This window comes from Clarias gariepinus, chromosome 10 (assembly GCF_024256425.1).
Source record: "Clarias gariepinus isolate MV-2021 ecotype Netherlands chromosome 10, CGAR_prim_01v2, whole genome shotgun sequence".
NCBI classification, from domain to species: Eukaryota; Metazoa; Chordata; class Actinopteri; order Siluriformes; family Clariidae; genus Clarias; species Clarias gariepinus.
In genome coordinates, this window is record NC_071109.1 from 7,322,121 (window position 1) to 7,343,062 (window position 20,942).

Here is a 20,942-nt window from a genome sequence, read left to right on the forward strand (position 1 = left end):
TCCTGATGGTCAGTTTTGAACTACAGCAGGTCGTCCCGATAATTATTAGTCTACCTGTCTATATGCATTGTGTTGCTGCATTGTGACTGGCCATTAAATACTTCTTTAATGAAGTGGCCAGTAAGTGTAATTGTCATTACATAAAATGATTTATATGCAATATTTCACCTGATAAAGCACTACTTGTTATTAAGAACCATCTTGACCTACATGTAATCATAGCCTATGCTTGCATTAACACATTATGTAAAGAAGTTGTGTTTACAGTAAGGAAAAAAGGGCACAATTTGGCATAATGCTATAGGACAAATGACTTTTTTTCTGTGATACTAAAGCAATTTAAAAGCATTACAATGTCATATTTTTATCTGTTTAAGAGAGGACACCTGTGGCTCTGCCCGAGTGTAGATCCTGATGCCTGACCCACCCAACGTATCGTATGTGCTGTCACTGTAGACACTCTGCATTGTGACCTGGGGTTTCAGTAGCTATGAGCTTTGGTACCTCAGACACATCATAGAACCCATCATCATCCCCCAGCACACCCCTAACTTTCTGTACATGGATAATAATGCTCCACCACATCGTGGCAGAATTGTCACAGCTCGACTTCAGGATGTTGGAATGCCTCATATGGTATGACCATCAATGTACCCTGACCTAAACCCCATAGAGCACGTCTGGAACCAGTTGAAGCAGAGACTGGATGATCGTACCCCACCCCCACGTGACCTGGCAGAACTGCATGTAGCACTTGTGGAAAAGTGGAACACATTCCCTCAGAACAACATCATGAGGCTAGTCAAGTCAAGCTGTCATTGCGGCAAATGGTGGAAACACCCGCTACTGACGTTGTCAATTTTTGTTATTTGGGGCTATCCCTGTTATTGTGCAATTTTTGGGGTAATAAATATTAAACTGATGAAAATGGTGTTTCTTCTCATACATTATAAGTAATATCAAAGGGAACTTTTACTTATTTCATTCAAATTCAGAGCAAATAGGAAAAGCACTCATGTAAATAACAATATGCCTAACTTATTGTGAGTAGTGTGTGTGTGTATAATTATATACAACTATATATATATATATATATATATATATATATATATATATATATATATATATAGTCTTCTGGTTAGGAGAAAGTAAGCAAGGTTGTTTTACACACACACACACACAGTATGTATATATATATATATATATATATATATATATATACACTGTGTGTGTGTGTGGTGTGTGTGTGTGTAAAACAACCTTGCTACTACTTTGCAGAAATTCTTAAATATAAAGAATAAAAGAATGCAAACTGTGGGCCATTTTTAACCCCCAGGGTTAAAAAGTCAAGTGTAGTCACCAAAATTTAAAATGCATTAATAAATCCAAATAATGAGGAGAAACCACAGATCTGGCAACACTGACAGCGTCCAGAAATCGATATAAAATAATGAGATCTCTGGCGACATCTAGTGGTCAGCGTTATTCTCATTATCAGCGTTATCCCTTTCACATTTCATTCCAAAGTAACAATCAAGTAAAGGTATTTGTAATAATAATAATTATAATAATAATAATAATAATAATTGTAATATTAAGGTACACGTTTGTGGGTTTCTTATTTCGTAGCCACGATTAAAGTGAATGCAGTTACTCATGGGATAAGTTCCTAAGATGTCCAGCAGGCGGCGGTGTTGCGGTTCACTTTGAGCGAGTGTACGAGGAGTGCGTTTGGTAACTGCGAGTCTAAATGGCGGATGCGGAGAAGAAGCCGTACCTGGAACAATAACATTTGAGTTCCTTGTGTAAAAACGGTGCGAGGCGGATCTGCGTTAGTGACACAGCGCTTCTGGGTGAAGGAGAGGCCGCGCACATGAAGCTAGGCGTTAGTTACGAGTTTCGGATTTGTCAGATTTGAGTGAGAGAGGCTTTGCAGCGATCTTGCTAATAGCTAATTTCAACGGGTGTTTTTTTGGAGCACGGGAAAAAGAAGCTCACTCTCTTCATGGTGGTTTTATGAATATGGGCGACTCTCTGGGTCTGATCGGGAAAAGACTGCTTCTCCTTCTGAACGACGGCGGAGGAGGGGGAGGAGGATGTGCTGCTGGTACAGCTAGCGCTGCTAATCAGAGCGCCGTGCAGGCGGAATGGCTCCGGGGGACCGTCCGGGCAGTCAGCGTCACCGGGCTGGCGAGTCCCGGGGTTGAGGTACGGAAAAAAGCACAGTACACTTTTTTAAGAAGGATTGATTCGGAATAATAATAAAAAAAAAAACAATCTGCAGTAAAAAACACACACAAAAAACCCCACATTTAATATGTCCGTAAATTCAATAAAAAATGTTAAAAACCAGAAAGAAATAACAACTGAGTATCAAATGGCTTCTGGTTTATAGCTTAGTCCCCTACACAGGATGTATGTGGTGTTATAAGGACCCGGTTGTAGGGCACCTACACAGTGAGCAGAGAGTGGATTGGGATGCGGCTTTTAACAACAGCAAGAGCAAACAACAACAGACACACAGACATAGGGCACGAGCTACAACACGCACTTATTAAAATCACACACACGCGCTCTTTATAGTCTACATATACCTGTTTAAGTCTACATCATTAACACGTGCAAGTTTTAAACCATAACTCATATCCATTGTCATGAAAACTGAACGTGTAGCATTAGCTCTTAGCTAGCTCTAAAACACAGACATGCTAACTGAGCTAGCAGTGTGAACAACCACCACAGCACAGGCCCTGATTCACTGTAAATGTTACTCCTGAAATCCAAAAGTCACGTTAATAATCTTTAAATAGTCGTGTATTTTGGGTTTATAGTTCATATGATGATTAATTGTTTTTAATTTTATTGTTATAAATATGTTCTTTATATATATATGGCTAGTTAAAGTAAGCTAGTTAGCTACTGTTAGTGGAGAGAAAAAAAAATCCTGAGGTAAAAATGTGTTTAAACTGACAATTTTTTTTTTTTTTATAAATTAATGTATGCAATTCTTATACATAAAAAAAGTAACTATGTTCTCAAATCTATTATTATATTTTTTATCTCTGTTTCAAAAGTCTTGGCACCTCACAACAATTTAATTAGATTTTCTAATGATTACTATTTTTCCTTATTTTTGGCTGTGGAAATCACTGGAAATGTGCCCTGGCCTTGATTTACTCAAAATATTAGTCCTAAAATTCCAAAACGCGCTTAAGTAATATTTAAATAGACGTCAAGTTTGGGTTATTCTTTATCTGATTTATATAATGTTTAGTGTAAATTTGTAGTTACAGTGAAAGGAAGCTAGTTATATACATTAATGGAGGGATGAGTGACAAATTTATTATTTTTTAAAAATTTATTAACAAATGTTATTGTTTCTAATGTACTTATGTTATAAATTTAATCATGATCATAATCTTGTGGCTTATTCAAATGCCTTGGCATCCGACAACCATATGTGTGTGTGTATATATGACTGGAAATTTAACCATAAAAAAAAAAAAGCTGAAGGAAATTAAGATGAGAAATTTACTATTTTTTCCCCCTCTCTAACAATCTTTTTTAAAGAATGCACCAATCTGGTACTGAGCATCGGCGTTGGGTCAGTACAGGCCTGAAATGCTGAATCCGTAACTGATTGATTTGAACGCGCACATAATACGGGCAAAACTTTGTGACCACCTGACTGTGGTGCTCGTTCATACCTGGGTCTTCACTAAACCCAAATTGTATAGAATGTCTTTTATATAAAGGAACTGGTAGGGAACAGGCGGAACCTGTTTCGGCGTACAAAAGTGAACTCCATGGTTTGGGAAGAAGAGGTTGCACTCGAGTGTCTGGCACTCAACCCCATCCCACTGGGATGAACGGAAACATCGGTTACACCTCAGGTTTCCTCACATCCTCTTATAGCTGTATAAAGACACATTCTCACATCATGTGCTAAAATCTAGTGTAAAGCTTTTGCAGAAAAGTGGAGGTTATTAAAGGAACATAATAAACGGGGAATAAATCTACAGTGTCATGTCTGATGCTGCTCAGGGGTCCACAAACTTTTGCCTGTGTAGTGTATTTTCCCATCTGATTCGTTGCTATGTTTTATTCTGATTGTGATTTTAATTAATACAAGCCAGAGAATAAAAAATGAGGCCCCGCATAACGTATTAATCAAATCTGTTCCCCACAAGCTTCTGCTAAGAGGATGTCAGTATCAGGTAAGAACTCACTGAGAACACTTTTTCTCTTTCTAACCGTATGTGTTTATACCACAGCGCTGTTCAATTCTCCGATTGTTAACAAATCACGTGCTTTTGTTAACGTGTTCATTTTAATGCGTTTAATACGTGAATGTTTACAGAAACCTGCATGCCGCATGTGCGATACGTGATCTAACGCTACTAATAAACTACCGTTTCATCATTGATCCGTAAGGAGAATTTGCACTTGCATACGCTAACTTTAAAAGTGTAAAAATGGATGTTTAGAAGCGTTGCTGATAAATAAAAAATTTAAATCCTGATAAATTGCTGTGGTGTAAGAGGAATAAATCACTTGTCATATAGGCTGATAAGGACATCCTCTTGGTCACCGAATTATGCAAAAGGTGTGATGGTAGATTAAAAATAAGCCGTGTTCGGTGTTCACACACAAGCATGACATGTTAAGAAAAATCTTAAACCTTGTCTAGTACTGATCCAATTTTTTAGGTCAGTATCTGCCCCAAATAGGTTTCCTCAGATCTCTGATCGCTGGATGTGTATCGAACGTGATCACTACTTCAGAATTATTAAACCATAAACGAAGATGTATTAACATTACTAAAATAGTTTTGCTCCTTTGCGATCGCAGCACTGATGCAGGGCGTACGTAAAATTCACACTTGCTCCGTAGGTGTTCCTGGAGTTTGAGGACAACCCATGGAGGCAGCGCTCCTGGGTGCAACTGTACGGCGAAGAAGTCCGAGCCGCTATGTTGGAAAAAAACATCATGTGGGCTCCCGTAAGCGACTCGTCCGTTCCCGCAGCCGGAGGAACGTCTCCTAGTCACTGGCCCGCCCTGGTGAGTTGACAGATATATCCAGTGTAGTAAAGTGGCTCTTGATGTGATCGGTATGCTCGTTCGATGGAGCCGTTTGGTATCATGCTTTAAAATGTTTTTTTAAGGTTGACGCAGGACTCTAGACGAGTATTTTGGCCTCTTTGAACATAATATAGAGAATAAGAGTTTCTACAATTTCAGTGAGTTGTTTTTGAATGTTCTGAAAAAACATTGCTGTTCCTGCTGTTGCTCCAGATGTTTCAACCGCTCGTGGACCGTGTAGGACTGGGACCCACGGTTCCTGTTGTGTTTTTCGGAACAAGAAAGCTGGAGTTTCTCTCCGGTGGAAGTTCACTGCAGAGATTTGAGGTTGGCTATGAAATACTACATGGCTTTTACAGTACATTACGACCCTTATTATCCACCTAGATTACTTAAAGTTAAATTATACATGAAACAGAAAAGGTATTTATTTTGGTCACGTTTGTGGCTCATTTCTGCATGTGTAAACTTGAGACTGGTGTTCAAGGTCCGGTGATCTGTTCCTGTGCAGGTTGAGAAAGATATGAGGCATCCACTCCTGCAGGAGCATCCAGCACTCCAGACGGCCATCGGCAGCTGGCACAGAGACGCCGAGCTACAGGATATATTAAAACAAGGTCAGTGGTCAATGACTTTGAAATGCTTTATTGGGGCACGACTCAAACAGATAACAAAATGCGTAAACTTTTTTTTTTGTTTGTTCTTAACTAGGGACGTTCACGATCCAGGGCCGAAGGGTGCAGGTGTACCAGCCGGAGTTTGAAGACCCATGGGCGCAGGGGCTTGTGTCTCAACACGATCCTGTCAAGCACATTATGGAGATAACCATGGACCAGGTTTGTTTTTTTTTCATCTTGTTTACATCGTTACGCTAAGAAGATGGATTATTAGGGGGAAAAATGTGAATTTTTTTTTTAATCCAGTCAGATTTTACTTTTCAGAGAAAAGAGACAGAGGTAGTTGATCCACGGGTCATTCATGTGATGCTCGCTGTGGAGCCGAAAGATGAGGTATGACATCTTATCGCACGTGATGATATTGGAACTGTCGAATGAAAGACTTTAGTTACAAGTGTGCTTCTGTGGTCTTCAGGATCGACGAAGAAAAGAGTCAGACGGTGCAAAGGGTGAGTGCGGGCGCCGACGTCGGACAGCTTCCGAAGGAGACGAGGACGTGACCTTAAAGCGTTTCAAGGGAACGGGGGAGGTTGAGCCAAACGGGCAGAGCGACACCAGTCCTGTCACAGCGGACTCCGAGTCGGCGGTAATAGGGCGTGTTGGGAAGCGGGGTTTAGTGGAACACCAATACTAGTCAAGAATCAGCTAACTGCCATGCTTAACAACACTTTTTCTCTGCAGGACTATTCCAATCCCAGATCTACTGGGGTCATCAAGGAGAATGGAAACCTCGGCCTGAGCCAAGATAAAACGGCTTCTCTGACATCCGCATCAATTCCCACATCCACCTTGACTCCGCCGCCTCTGAAACCTGCTCCGTCTGCCTTCTCTACCACATTTCCCTCTCTGGGTCAGATGCCTAGTTTGGTGCCCGGAGCTCCTGCACCCAAGGTCGCTCCCACAACCCTGGGCCCTGAAAGGGATGACGGAGTTCTTTCAGCCTTTCCCAGATCTGCTCCTCTGATATCCCCAGGGCCTGTCACTATCTCTTCTCCCTCACAGGACAACGCTCCCAGCATTGTCCTTTCTGCAAACCCAGAACTTAACCAGCAAGTACCAGTTTGGGGGTCGCTCCCAGAAGCAAGCCAGGTAAGCATATCCGTTCGTGCATGTTTATCTGGTGTCCTTTAACAATATCCAAGACCGTATTCGTCAATTAAGTTTTTTTTTTTATTTGTTTTCAATAGGATTTTAAGGATTGTTTTGTATTTCAGACACCCAAGACGGCCACCCTCGCTGCTGTAGTAGTCAGTCCTTCCCAGCCTAAGCAGCCCAGCGGCGCTGTTTTTGGTGATGTGCCTGCTCAGACAAACGGAGCTTCCCAGGAGAACAAGGAACCGTTTGGATTTTATTTTAATAAACCGCAAGAACCTCAACAGCAGGCATCTGATCAGTCACAGAACTTATTCTTTCAGTGTATGTCGCAAAGGCAGTCTCCGAGCCCAGGTATCACTCAAGGCCAGTCAAAGGACACTAACTACTTCACAGCCTTGGCGAAAAACGTCAAGGAGCCACCAAGCCTTTTCAAGCCTGCCGCTGCTTCTGATGGTCTAAAAAAGGCTGTTGTTGCCTCTGCGTCTGCAGGACTGTTTGGATCTGCACCAGCTGGTGCCCTGGCATCTGTGAAAGAGCAGCCCAAAGTGCCTGATATCAAGCCAGCAGGTAATGGAATTCTCATAAACAAGTCTTTCGGAGTGGGAGGAGACACACTGGGTAAATTGTCCCCTGGTTTTCCATCAGCTGGTAGCAGCAGCAGCAGCCCTGTTTTAGGTTCAGGGGACATTTCGAAACCTGCCTTAGGGCTCGGGAATCCCCTGGGTATGGGCTCATCTGCACTGAATAACCCTGGTGCTGGGTTGAGAAATGCTACAAGTGCTAGCCCTGCTAGTGGATTTGGTCTGCTTGCAGGCGGCAAAGGTTCAGAATCTCATGAGAACCTCTTCCTGGCAGCCTCGAAAGAGGCTAATTCATTTCTCGCTTATACCGGAGCAGTTTCGAATAGTCCGTTTAGTGGGGTGACCACTCCGAACCCGTCCTTAACAGCGTCTGCTACTCAGCCTTCAGGCAGCACCGGCATTCCTAACCAAAATCCACCTGCCCCTGATGGCCAGTCGAATTTATTCACCATGGTCGAGCCTCCCAAAGGAATCCTATCTTCCCAGTTCGCTAGCTCTTCTTCTTCTTCTTCTTCTTCCTCCTCTTCTTCCGCATCTTTTATGTCGCAGCTTAAAGAGAACCAAGTGCTCAAGCATAATATTGATAATAATAATAAAGAGGCCGCCAATGGCGGGACCGGAGCCTTAGTCGACTCTGACGGCGTGGTCGCAGAGGGTCAAGCATCCCCCGTGCCCTTTGACCAGGTGTCGCAGAAGTTCTCTCTGGATGAGCGCGGTCAATCGAGCAAACGGGACTCGGATTCCAGCTCGAACAGCGACCTGTCTGACTTGAGCGAGGCTGAAGACGCTACGGATCAAACCCAAAAGCCTGGCATGCACTCGGGATCTACGGATGCGGCCGACATACAGATGATCAAAGCCCAGGTGGCTAAGAGCAGACCCAGGAGCAAACCTTTTAAAGGTAGCTTTTATGTATCAACGTGTTTTTTTTATTTTTATATTTCTGTTACATGTTGTCGTAATTGTATTTGTGGATTTATTAAATGGATGTCATGTTGCCAAGTGTTGCCACTTTTGAGCTGAGAATGAAAAAAGTCTGGTGCTGTGTTGCAGCTGGTCAGTCAGTACTGAAGGACCAGAGTAAGGTGCGACGTCTTAAACAGTCCGGTGAAGCCTTCCTGCAGGATGGATCCTGCATAAACGTTGCTCCGCACCTGCACAAGTGCAGAGAGTGTCGTCTCGAGCGTTACCGTAAGTCCCGTGAGCAGGATTTGGAGGATGATGACCCCAACGTGGCCTGTCGCTTCTTCCACTTCCGTAGGTCAGTATACATGGGTGGGATCCGGATATGTGGAGGTGGAGCGTGGTATTTTTATATTTTTTTGTATTATTAAAAAAATTAATTTCTCCTCCTATGCTTTAAATGAAACTATATAGCTTCGGAGATTTCTAATAGTCCTGCTAAAGCCTGATTAAACACATGAACCCGCTATTTTCTTATACCCAGGCTAGCGTTCACGAAGAAGGGAGTGCTACGCGTGGAAGGTTTCCTGACGCCGCAGCAGAGTGACAGCATGGCCATGGGATTATGGCTGCCTTCCCCAAATGCACAGGATGCCCTCGACCTGGACACATCCAAGTACATCCTGGCCAACGTAGGCGACCAGTTCTGCCAGCTTGTCATGTCCGAGAAAGAGGCCATGATGATGGTGGAACCTCACCGTAAGTTAATGTTTGTCCGTACTTATGGATTTGTTTTATGAAGCATAGTTCTGGACTCTCAGGTTGACCTATACATTGTGTCTGTGTTCGAGCAGAGAAGGTGGCCTGGAAGCGGGCAGTCAGGGGTGTGAGGGAGATGTGTGACGTCTGCGAGACGACGCTCTTTAACATCCACTGGGTGTGTCGCAAATGTGGCTTCGGCGTGTGCCTAGATTGTTATCGCCTACGGAAGAGCCAGCCTCGAGACGGTGAGTGAGAGACGGTCAGTCTGTCAGGAGTGAATCGGCTGATGCGGTCTCGTGTTTTAAATAATTATCTGCTTATGCAGCTGTGGACGAAGGCCCAGAAGATGAAGTCTTCTCCTGGCTAAAGTGTGCGAAAGGCCAGCCTCATGACCCCCAGAACCTCATGCCCACCCAGATTATACCTGGCACAGGTAGGCGGCACTGTTTTAACAACAACAATTCCAGTTTGTTAATTGATATTAAGTGTGGAAGAATTTGGCCCCAGTTCCATTACATTATACTGACGTTCCAGGTGACAAACTTCACGGTCAAGAAAATTTATAACGACAATTTATTGGAAATTCCAGATCTGTTATAATGTACTTTTATGCATCTCAGTTTTGATTTAAGACTTGAGATAAACCTCAATGCAGCATTGATTGATGTCAGCACAGATTAATGTTAAAAAATAAAAAGTTAACCAATATACTCAAACCATTGTAATGTAATGTATTATATTGTGAGTGCAGCAGAATTTATAATAAAAGTTTTTCGTTTTTGTGAATAAATCTAATGGGGTCTTGCATTTAATTGCATGTAGCAAAATGCCCTCTTTTTAATTATCTTAGCTTTTTTTTTTATTATTATAAAGTTAGCATGCATCAAGGGACTTGGATTGAGACGTAGCTGTGCTTTCTATTCTTCAACATCTGGTTCTTCATCTTGAGATGGCGCTCTCCAGTATACACCAGAGTGATGTTCTGATTTATACCTAGTGTATTGTGCCCTGGGATGATAAAGTTAATATTTTCCCTGCTTCCTTATAGCACTGTACAATATTGGGGACATGGTACACGCGGCACGAGGCAAGTGGGGAATTAAAGCTAACTGTCCCTGTGCCAGCCGGCACAGCAAACCTGCAGCGCGGCCCAGTGCGCCCAACGGCCTTGCACAAGTACAGTTTTTAAAATGTTTTGTACGAGTATTACATTTTCGCTGTTTGAATGCTGTTGAGATTTTCAGTAATATACCACAAGGAAGATGTATAATGTATTTTTATATGTATATGACTCTGTGTAGTGTAGAGATACATTTTTGTTAAAGAGAATTTGAATTTGACAGATCTGCTTAGAAATATTTTATTCATTCATTCATTTATTTATTTATTTTTCTATTCTGCAGTCAGGTACAGCCTCTAACCCAGGAAACGGGACCGCATCTACTTCAACGACACCTCGTCCAGACGGGGATCCTGTGACAGCTGTGACAGTGAAAGTGGAACCCGGTACAGAGGGAAACAGTGCTGATGTGTCTGGCACCAGCAGTGCTAACAGCAGCACACCCGGGCCTGCCAATGCCCTTACTCCTGGTTCTAAAGATATCAAGGGTAACTCCTCCTCTGCTCTGCACTGGCTGGCTGACCTGGCCACACAGAAGGCTAAAGACGACTCTAAAGGTGAGCTAGAAAAAAAAAATCTGCAGAAATGTCTATAAAGATTTGGCCCTGTTTTATTGTGTTGAGCATTTCCCTAATTAATGTGTGTGTGTTTCATATCACTCTGGACCTCTCCTCCTTCAAGACTCTGGCTCCCTCCGAGCCATGATGAGTCGCGATACTCGTTCTCCCTTCGGTCTGGACGCCTTCAACACTCTATCCAAACCAGCAGGCACCACTCCTAAGCTCTTCAACAGCCTACTGCTGGGTTCCGGGCTGACCCAGCCCAAAGCCGAGGGCACCAGCCTGCGGGATCTGCTCAACTCCGGGCCAGGCAAACTTCCCCAGGCTCCCGAGGGTGGAGTCCCCTTCCCGTCAGTATTCTCCTCCTCAGCCGGGGTGAGTCGATGTTCTGCTTGACGATGGTGTGTCTTTTTTTCCCCTTTATTTTTGTGAGCATTTGTTAGCTGTCACTGATGTCGCCAAACTAGGTCAGTGATATTTTAATACCACCAATAGGGGGAAAAAAACAGTTGACGATTTGCAACAGCAGGAGCGCATTTTGCTTTGCTAAACTTTGGTTAGGGGAAAGACTGACTGGTTTCCATTCTTTCTTCTTTTTAGGCTGATAAAGCGAAGGGAGGTCTACCTGCCATCCTCGACCACATCATCGCATCCGTGGTGGAAAACAAGAAGGCAGAGGGTCGCCGCATCTCCGGCTCAACAGAGAGCAGCGATTCGGGCAGCGTTGCGCGTAGAGAAGGCGTGATGGGCCTGAGCGTGCTCGACCCCCACAACTCTCACACGTGGCTGTGCGATGGCCGTCTCCTTTGCCTGCAGGACCCTAGCAACAGCAACAACTGGAAGATCTTCCGCGAGTGCTGGAAACAGGGCCAGGTGAGCATCATTTCTAGGCAAGGTGCGTGTGGACAATGGTATAACTCTTCGATGGGGGTTTTAGTTCCTCGACATGGGGTCCAGCACATGAGGAAGTGTTTTTAGCTGCAGGGGGTTTCAGTTGTTTAATCTGAGCACATCAGGGATTTAAGTCTTGAGAAAGAAGTTTGACTTGGACGGGGTTCAGGACAACAGCAGGGCTTAATGAGGGAGTCCATTACCTGAAAACAGGAATCAGTTCTTGAGGAGAGCATTCACATGAAATGAAACTTGACATGGAGTTCAGTTCTTGAGGATTGGATTCAGTATCACGACAGGACTGCAGCACTTGTGAATGGTATTCAGAATTACAGCAAGGGGTTTAATTTTTGAGAAAGGGGTGCAGCACTTAAGCATGGTTAAGTATTTGAAAAGAGGTTTGATTTTTAAGGGGAAATCAGAACCTACAGGGTGTTTGGTGATTCCTCAGTTATGGATCCAGGTGGTTTAGCGCTTGAGTATTCATAGATCAATGTTTTGTGTCCTTTGTTTAGCCGGTGTTGGTGTCAGGCGTCCACAAGAAGCTTAACAGTTCTCTGTGGATACCGGATGCTTTCAGTAGCGAGTTCGGAGATCAGGACGTAGACCTGGTCAACTGCAGAAACTGCGCAATCATCTCTGACGTCAAGGTCCGGGACTTTTGGGACGGCTTCCAGGTCATCTCCAGTAAGTAACCGGTGCAGGCTGACGCGTGGGTGTTGATTAGAAATTGTCCAAACAAACATATAGTTTTAGCATTATCGATTTTGATATCGTGTTGATTTTTGAGCTACGTAATGTACGGATTCTGCAGAACGGTTGCGAGGTCTTGACGGGCAGGCGATGGTACTGAAACTCAAAGACTGGCCACCCGGAGAAGATTTCCGAGACATGATGCCTACACGGTGAGATTTTCTTTGTTATACTCAGTGTTGGATGTCGAGTACTTTGATTACTTTTTTGATGTAACGAGTAATCCAACGCTTTAGGTCCGCCATTTAAGTTCTCAGTTATTTAGTTATATTTTCAAAAATGTAATCTGTTATTCAGACAATTTGTTATCTGTGAGCCAGACAGCAGTGATTGTTAGTTTGTGTGTGTAAAAGTCGTCCTACAAGCCCCGCCTCCGATAACCCGCCCCCTCTGTTATTCCTGCTGTTATATCCCTATCTTACCTATGCGGTTTCACTATGAGAGGACTGACGCGCGGAAAGATGGAAACATAATCACAGCACCAAAACACGCGGTGAATCATGATGAACCATACTTGCGGCCACTGCGCGAAACCGCGTAGGTGAGATTAGGGGTATTAGTAGGAAACGGATTATGGGCCGAACTTGGCTGAGTGATGATGGTCTTGACTAAAACAACATGCATGAGGAATCACAAAGGAGTTTTCATTTTGTGCAATAGAAAAGTACTCGAACTAGTTACTTTCATCTGAAAGTAACACTGTAATGTAACTGATTACTTTTTTAAAGTACTTTGTAATGTAATTAGTTACTTTAAAAAGTAATGTTCCCCAGGACTGGTTATACTTTAACAAAATATTGTGTGCTTAATACAGGTTTGATGACCTTATGGATAATCTTCCTCTACCTGAGTATACAAAGAGAAACGGACGACTGAACTTGGCATCTCGTCTTCCTAACTTCTTTGTGCGGCCAGATCTGGGCCCCAAGATGTACAATGCCTACGGTAAGGAAGTTCCTGGGACATGGATATCCATGAATGGTTTGTTCTTTTAAGGATTATTTTAATTATTTTTTATTTTTTTGGGGGAGGTCTTAACATGCTTAAAAAGTCATGAAAATAGACAGAGGGTTTGTAATCTGCTTGCATGTCATGGGCTCTACTCAACGGGAAGTCAGTTTTTTTAGGTCGTTTGCAAATCGCACTCAATGGAATTTGATGAAATTGAAACAAACAGGGCCCATGTGATCTCAATACAGTGAGGATCTAAAATAGAGGGATTTTTGATAAAAAATCCAGCCGTGATGATGCCTTAAACTTGTGCCGAAAAATGACAAAAAACTTCCTATGTGACATCACATTGAGTGACATCATAGTGTAATTTTTTAAATATTTTTTTTCCCCAGCATTCGGGTCTTTTAGAGGCCACAAGTGTTTAATAACTTTCTTTGTGATCACATTGAGTGACTTAAATGCGTACCAATGCGCACCTTTCCTGGTGCGCATTGGTGCGAGGTGTTTGGGCCCGCTCATCGCCTTGCAACTATATTTGTAACTCGTGTTATAACTATTGTTTTCAATGTTAAACAGGAGAAAACTAGTAATATTTAAGATTGTTTTAGTCTGCTGTATGATTATTGGTGTGGTGGGGGTTTTTTTTGTTTGTTTTTTTGCTTGGAGTAATCTTGTATGCATGTGTATGTATGTGTATGTTTTTATATCATTTTTTAAAATTTTTTATTTCAGGTCTGTTATCAACAGAGGACAGGAAGTACGGCACCACCAACCTGCATCTGGACGTGTCCGATGCTGTTAACGTGATGGTCTACGTGGGGATACCCGAGGGAGAGGATAATCACGAAAAGGGTAAGAATGTGATGTTAAAAAACGCTGTATAATTTTTTTTTTCTCTTAACACATTATGGTTGTTAATATTATATAAATATTAATAATATTTTATTATTATTTATTTTTATATTTTATGTTATTATTAGGATATATTTTTATTATTTAGTATTTTGCTTGTTGTGCTAAAGCGAGGGTCCAATAATCTGCATGCAAGCCTTAATTACACTGCAGTGTCACTTTTTATTAAATATAAAAAAAAATTTTTTTTTGTTTATTTAATATTATTATTATTTTTTTTTTTTTTCTAAATTAATTTTCCCAAGGTGTCTTTTGAAATGTTTTGTCTTTATTTTTCTTTGCTGCATCCCAGGATTAATCCCAGGATAAATTCTGATTTTTAACACTGTTTTTGCACTCGCTTTTTAGAGAAAAAAAGTCTGTAAGATCAGATTGCTTAATTGAGATTATGATTGAATTTTCCCATCCGGTGTTGTTTAATTATATGTATGTATGTAATTGTTTAAAATTGAGAACTTGACATGGCAAATTATAAAATATTCATGAAGACATTTATCCGTTTATTTTGATTCTGTGAAGGACAGGGCCCTGGTCTCCATGTTTTGTCAAGCTCTCCTTCAAAACCTGAATGATTGCTCAGTGTTAGTATTACTAAGCCCATCTCTTGGTAATACAATCCTTAACAGCAGCAGGAATCAAATTGCTTAGCTTTTACCAGCAGGTTTTTAGCCGATAAGCGTCTTAATTTTTTTTTTTCCATAAAATAAATAAATAAAAATTGTAATTGACGTGTAGATCAAGAGCATCCTGAAAGTCGCCACCTGGTGGCTGTTAGCTCAGGTGCTCAGGGTCTTGCTTCTTTTGATTGTGGCACCATTTCTCATTCACAGAAGCAGACCCCGCTGGATATAAAGGTCTGTGCATCTTTTTTTTTTTTTTTTTTTTTCTTAATTTTTTTGGTACCCAAATATTTGTTTCACTCATAGGCATGATGCTTCAGACTAACTTTCTTGTCAACATTTATTCTTTTGCGCTTGATGGAGGGGAAAGTCGACTTTGGTGGTTTATGTGAAAATTTATTTATTTATTTTTATTTTTTTTAACATGACCTGCAATGTGTCCTAAAAACGACCGGTTACACTCTCTTGAAAATGACGTCCAGGGATATAACTTGGCAGCACGTCACGTGCTGGTATTTAAAAAGTTAAAATGTTCAAGGAGAGCGCATTGCAGAAGTTCAATTTTAACTCTGATACTCTGAGTATCTCGTCCCAGTTTTATCATAAAGATTCATAAGATCATTCTAATGCAAAGCTTATTCTACTCATTGCCATATCAGTGACTTTACATTTCTTTTTGGTAGTATTTTAATTCACCAGTTTTTGGAAAAAGTCACCAGTGTTTAAAAGCTAAATCTGATTTAGATAGTTTAACACTTTAACAGAGTTGAAAAACTTCAAAGCATGTTGTTAAAACAATTAACAAAAAAGAATTAACAATCAGGTCTGATCCTAACACATCACATGACTATTTTTTTTCCCCCCTCGCTAACCAGGATGTGTTTAGTGCGATATCTGAGACGCCACCTAGATGTAAATTAATGCTCCTGATAAAGAAAATAAGGTCAAGGGCACACTCTCGCTCCATATCTTTTGCTGTTGCTGCTGCTTTTTCTTCTTCCTTTTCTTCTTCTTACTTTCATGTGACCGAACAAAGTAGGTCAGATCTGCACTGCCTTAAAAACATCGCCTTTTTTAACACATGGCTGTGCCTGGTACTGCGTGGATGATCTCATACTCCCTTTCAGCTTTCCGTCAGTGTGGTGCAGATCTGCAATAGAAAAACATTAATACAGTCATGGATTATATTTCATATGTTTGGGTGGATGTATATGGCAGTCTCAGCTTTACTCATTTCTTCCGTCTTTATTCATTCATGTGGATTTTAGTTTCTGTTAAATATAATAGGATGGATCTTTTGAGAGTTTTTTTTTTTTTTCCCCTGCCTTTTTTAGTAAAGATTTTTTATCAGGTTTATAGGTTTTATTAATGAGACACCAGTCTCACAAGGGTTCATTATTAGCTTCTCTTCTTTGTCTTTTTTGTCTCCAATCATATTTAATGTTGAGCTCATGCCTCAGATTAAGCCCGTCCCAGTCATTTAATAAGGTTCCTGTAAGTGAATCACCATTACTGTAATTCAGTCAAGCACTTAGCCTGCGTGTTTGCGTAGGAAATTGTGCCGGTGAAGAAAGTCACTGTTACTCCAGCATTCTGTCAGACATCACATCAGCTCAGCTCAGTGTTAGACAAGACAAAGCAGATTTCTGTACACTTAGTTCTGTGTCGCACTGACCACTTTGTTATAACTGCAGAGGTGTCGATGACCATCGAGGAGGGCGACGTGGACGAGATGACGAAGAGGAGGGTGTACGAGGCCAAGGAGAAGCCGGGAGCGCTCTGGCACATCTACGCCGCAAAAGACGCAGAGAAAATCCGTGAGCTCCTACGCAAGGTAACGCATGAACGGACCGTGAAAACCGACCTTGTCTTAACAATCTGAGCTCAATCAGAAGGATAAACCCAGTAGATAAAAATGAATTGTGGTTTATTTTGAAAGAGCTTGTGGTTCGTGGACAAAATGAATGAAGAAATTTGAGTGACTGCATAGAACTGAAAACTGAAGTAATTTATATTAAATTTACTAAATTTTTTTTGGTTTCTACAAACATGTTTTTGAGTTTATATTTTTTTTAAGCTTGTAAAATGTGAAATAGAAAGAATGATGAGCAAAACATTGCTTTAACTTCAATTAACACTTGTGTTTTTATGTAAAGACATCTTGCTTTTTTTCATCTTTTAATTGGAAGTGATCTGTCTTAGAAACTTAAAAAAAAAAAAAAAAAAGTTTTTCTGTAGGTTCTGTAGCTTGATGGTAGGCATGTCATCATTTGTATCCTGGTGTCGCTGTGTAACTATTGCAACCGACATTAAACTGAGAATCAAAATGCATGCACCGGTGCCCAATTGTACTGCGGCAGAAGTGAAATTCAATGCTCAAATGACATTCTTAAATTTTAAAAAGATGACGATTAAGATGAGAATAATTCATTTTGCACAATGAAATTATACTTTTGGCCTCCACCGTAGAGTGATTTAAGTGATGTGAACCCTTAAAAGCAAGTTTTCAAAATTGATGTAATTAAAAATGATTTTCTATTGATTTACACCACAAACGACAAAGTAAAAGTAAAATCCTGGGACCATTTTGATGACGATCAACTTCCTTTTTCTCAGTTTTTCTTTTATGAGTTATTCATTTTAATTAGCTTATATGTGGTTGTGGTTCAAAGTTTGTGGCCTCAGTTGTTTGCAGATTTTTTTTCCCATAGAACCTAACTAATAATTGTTCACAAACCCCCCCTGAATTTTGCGGAAGCAAATATTTTTCGTGCCAACATGTATTGTAATTGTCCACGTGTTTTAGTGCTGAACTGTTAAGTTTACTAATTTCGTAATATAAATATTAAAGTAAAATTCAAAGCTAAATTTTCATATAAAAATATTATACTGTATCAGTACTCTAGAGAGAACACAGAGAGACCGTAGAGGAACACAACACGGCTTGGGACGGTGAATTATTACACTACAATACATTACAGCAGTGGTCCCCAACCCCTGGTCCGCAGACCGGTACCGGTCTGTGGATCAAATGGTACCGGGAAAAAAAATTATACTTCTTTACTCAGAAAAGAAGTTACCGCTGGCAGCACAATTCGGTGACGAGGAATAGGTCGCACGCTTATGATTATTAACGGGCACACCAACATGCAGAAGCCTTATCTGACGGCTTCTTGGTCACTAATGCTGCATCAAGTTAATTGGATTACATTATTCATTACATCATACTGATGAACCGTTCCAATCTGTTTGTGTTTAAGGTGGGAGAGGAGCAGGGCCAGGAGAACCCTCCAGACCACGACCCCATCCACGACCAGAGCTGGTATCTGGACCAGGTGTTGCGCCGGCGCCTGTACGAAGAGTACGGAGTTCAGGGCTGGTCCATCATCCAGTTCCTGGGGGATGCCGTATTTATTCCAGCTGGAGCGCCTCATCAGGTGAGCGTGCCACATCCGCTTAAAGACAAAGTGGACGGAAAAACTTCAATATAAAGAGCGAAATTTTCTCTTTTTTTTTTTTTACTCTGCCAAATGACTGATGCTGTTGAATTGAACAGTGTCGTTTCAGTATATAGAATGTTTTCTCTGCGTTTCCACTGTACAAGGTATCCGAATGTGGCAGCAAAGAGCACCTTTGTGTCAGATCAAATCCCTTTCAAATACTAAAATAAGTTCAGGAACTTAAAAAATGTCTAATGACAGGAAGCAAGCAAAAGGCTAGTATGTTTAAGATAAAAAAACAACAACCCCTAAGGAGCATAATGATGGGTCAAATCCAGTATTTCACCATTTAAGTATAGAGCGGATGCATTTGATTACGCAATTTAATCGATCTTTTTGGGTTATTGTTTATCGAATCGATGGGTCAGTTTTTGTTCGATTGACACATGGAACGGTGTAAAATATTTTACAGAAAATAGAAAGCACTTGTTCTGCAAATTCTCACGAAAGCGTTTTGTCTTATTTTCAGTTAATGTGTGGTTGGTGTAACATCGCCACCTACTGGACTGATGTTTGTAACAGAAGATTGATGAATTAAAAAGTTATCTTTAAGACTAGAGGTGCTCACGTGGGATTTAATTGTAGACTCATAAGCACGTTTTTAGAAATGTACAGCGCCATCTGTTAAATTTTGAGATTAACTTATAATTTTTTCATGGTTGTTTATTTTTATAATATAACGGCGTTTTCCATTTAAATTTCAAAGTAGCATATCTTCTCTTCCCATTGGGTGATTGCGATGAAACGAAGCCTATATGTTACCTCAGACTCAGGCAAATACACCTGTGAAAAAAGTTTTTACGTGATGCGTGGACAAACCAGACAAAATTTTTAAAAACTATCTTGATGTGCTCTATTACTCATCTTTTTGTTATTATTTATTATCATTTTTTTTTTATTATTATTTTTTAAATAAATTTCTTTCATATTTGTGAAGCTGCTTTGAGACAATGACCATTGTTAAAAGCGCTATATAAATAAAATTTAATTAATTTATGCACCCCCCCAATTATGTTTTCGCAAATATCTTTATTGTAAAGACGCACCAACTTCACAGTTTTATTATATGTGTACATAGATTGTTTTAGAGATTTACATTTATGTATTATATAGATATAAGATTTTATTTTTGTATTAAACATTAAATTACATGTGTTGGTGTGTGTGTCCGTCCAGGTGCACAACCTGTACAGCTGTATTAAGGTAGCGGAGGATTTCGTCTCACCCGAGCACGTGAAACACTGCTTCAGACTGACGCAGGAGTTCCGGCATCTTTCCACCACACACACTAACCACGAGGACAAGCTACAGGTTTGCGCGCTTTCGAGATTTCTAAAGCATATACGCAAAGCAAGCTCTCTTAAATGTCATTTACAATTATGTCTGATTCTCGCAGGTGAAGAACATCATCTACCACGCTGTGAAGGACGCAGTGGGAACACTGAAAGCTCACGAGATGAAGCTGGCCCGTTCATAGTTCCACTTGCAGAGAGACTGTGTTAATGGGCACTTAAAATGAGTTTGTCGAGTGCCGTGTGCTCACAGAACACGCTCTGAATTTGAGTCGTCTGTCAGCTTCGGCCTAGGATGAAGGACGCACTTCATCAGTGTTACAAACACCATTTTTATTTGTTTTGTTTTGTTTTTTACGACTCTGTTCATTTTTCTCTGTATCTAAAATGTGTCTGTTTGTTATTCTAAATGTGGAACATTTGTCAGACTGTTTATTAAGAAGCCGAAGGATCTTAAAAAAAAAAAAAAAAAAAACGGATCAGCTTCTCCTGAGTAAATGTGAGCACTGGGTTTATTATTTTTTTTCAGCTCTGTGTGAAAGAGGTAAAAGGATGTCTAAAAAAAGAAAAAAAAATATGGTTGAGGTGGACATAAGTTTTTGAATGGAACTAGACCAAAGTTTTGTATTTTTAGTTTATAATTTCAACTAAAATAAAATCATCTTGGTCTTATTTCCTTTTTTTATAGGCCTTTAGGCAATTTTGATTCACTGATGAACGCTAGGCTGGCATTAAGAAATGTTTGTTGAAATATTAAGAATTCCAGTTATAAATTGCTGGTCATTAATATGTATCAATATGTATTGATCTTAGCTGTGTGTATGATTTTTCCAAAATAAAGTTTACAAAAAAAAGTTGAGGGATTTCTTTTTTTTTTTTTTTTTTCCTTTTTTAAATTAGTCACTTTTCTTTATGTATTTATAGGAATTTGTGTTTGGTTCTTAATTTTTTTGTGGTTAGCTCTACATTCCGCATGTCATTAAAAATTTAATAGGAAATTAAGTAGAGATAAAAAATCTAACAGTATCAAGTAGTTATGTTGCTTTGCTATACATACAACCTTGCCATTTTGCGATGGAAAAGGGTCATGAGTCCAGATTAACTATTCCAAAACGATGGGCGCATCAGGGTAAGAAGAGAAGCACATGAAGCAATGCCACCCATCATGCATAGTGCCCACTGTACAAGCCTCTGGAAACAGTGTTATGATCTGGGTTCGACAACGTTCAGTGCATCCGGA

At 40.6% G+C, this 20,942-nt stretch overlaps 1 protein-coding gene across 1 annotated transcript; it reads left to right on the forward strand.

The window, feature by feature from the left end:
• The first annotated feature begins 1,710 nt into the window (after positions 1-1,710).
• On the forward strand, positions 1,711-20,561 carry kdm3b (lysine (K)-specific demethylase 3B). The gene is made up of 27 exons (XM_053505588.1): positions 1,711-2,208; positions 4,191-4,217; positions 4,894-5,061; positions 5,296-5,409; positions 5,594-5,699; positions 5,794-5,918; positions 6,024-6,092; positions 6,175-6,345; positions 6,441-6,848; positions 6,974-8,336; positions 8,489-8,696; positions 8,883-9,097; positions 9,193-9,345; positions 9,426-9,533; positions 10,149-10,276; positions 10,504-10,777; positions 10,902-11,155; positions 11,381-11,653; positions 12,187-12,358; positions 12,486-12,576; positions 13,239-13,369; positions 14,111-14,230; positions 15,121-15,144; positions 16,605-16,744; positions 18,171-18,347; positions 19,587-19,721; positions 19,807-20,561. Exons 1-27 carry the CDS (start codon positions 2,017-2,019, stop codon positions 19,885-19,887), a joined length of 5,427 nt encoding a protein of 1,808 aa, XP_053361563.1. The 5' UTR covers positions 1,711-2,016; the 3' UTR covers positions 19,888-20,561.
• The last annotated feature ends 381 nt before the right edge of the window (positions 20,562-20,942 follow it).

Coding starts and splice junctions, on each gene's coding strand:
- kdm3b (XM_053505588.1), top strand. CDS start 2,017: ATGAATATGGGCGACTCTCTGGGTCTGATCGGGAAAAGACTGCTTCTC. Junction 6,093..6,174: donor CTGTGGAGCCGAAAGATGAG/GTATGACATCTT, acceptor TGTGGTCTTCAG/GATCGACGAAGAAAAGAGTC. Junction 9,346..9,425: donor GAAGAGCCAGCCTCGAGACG/GTGAGTGAGAGA, acceptor CTGCTTATGCAG/CTGTGGACGAAGGCCCAGAA.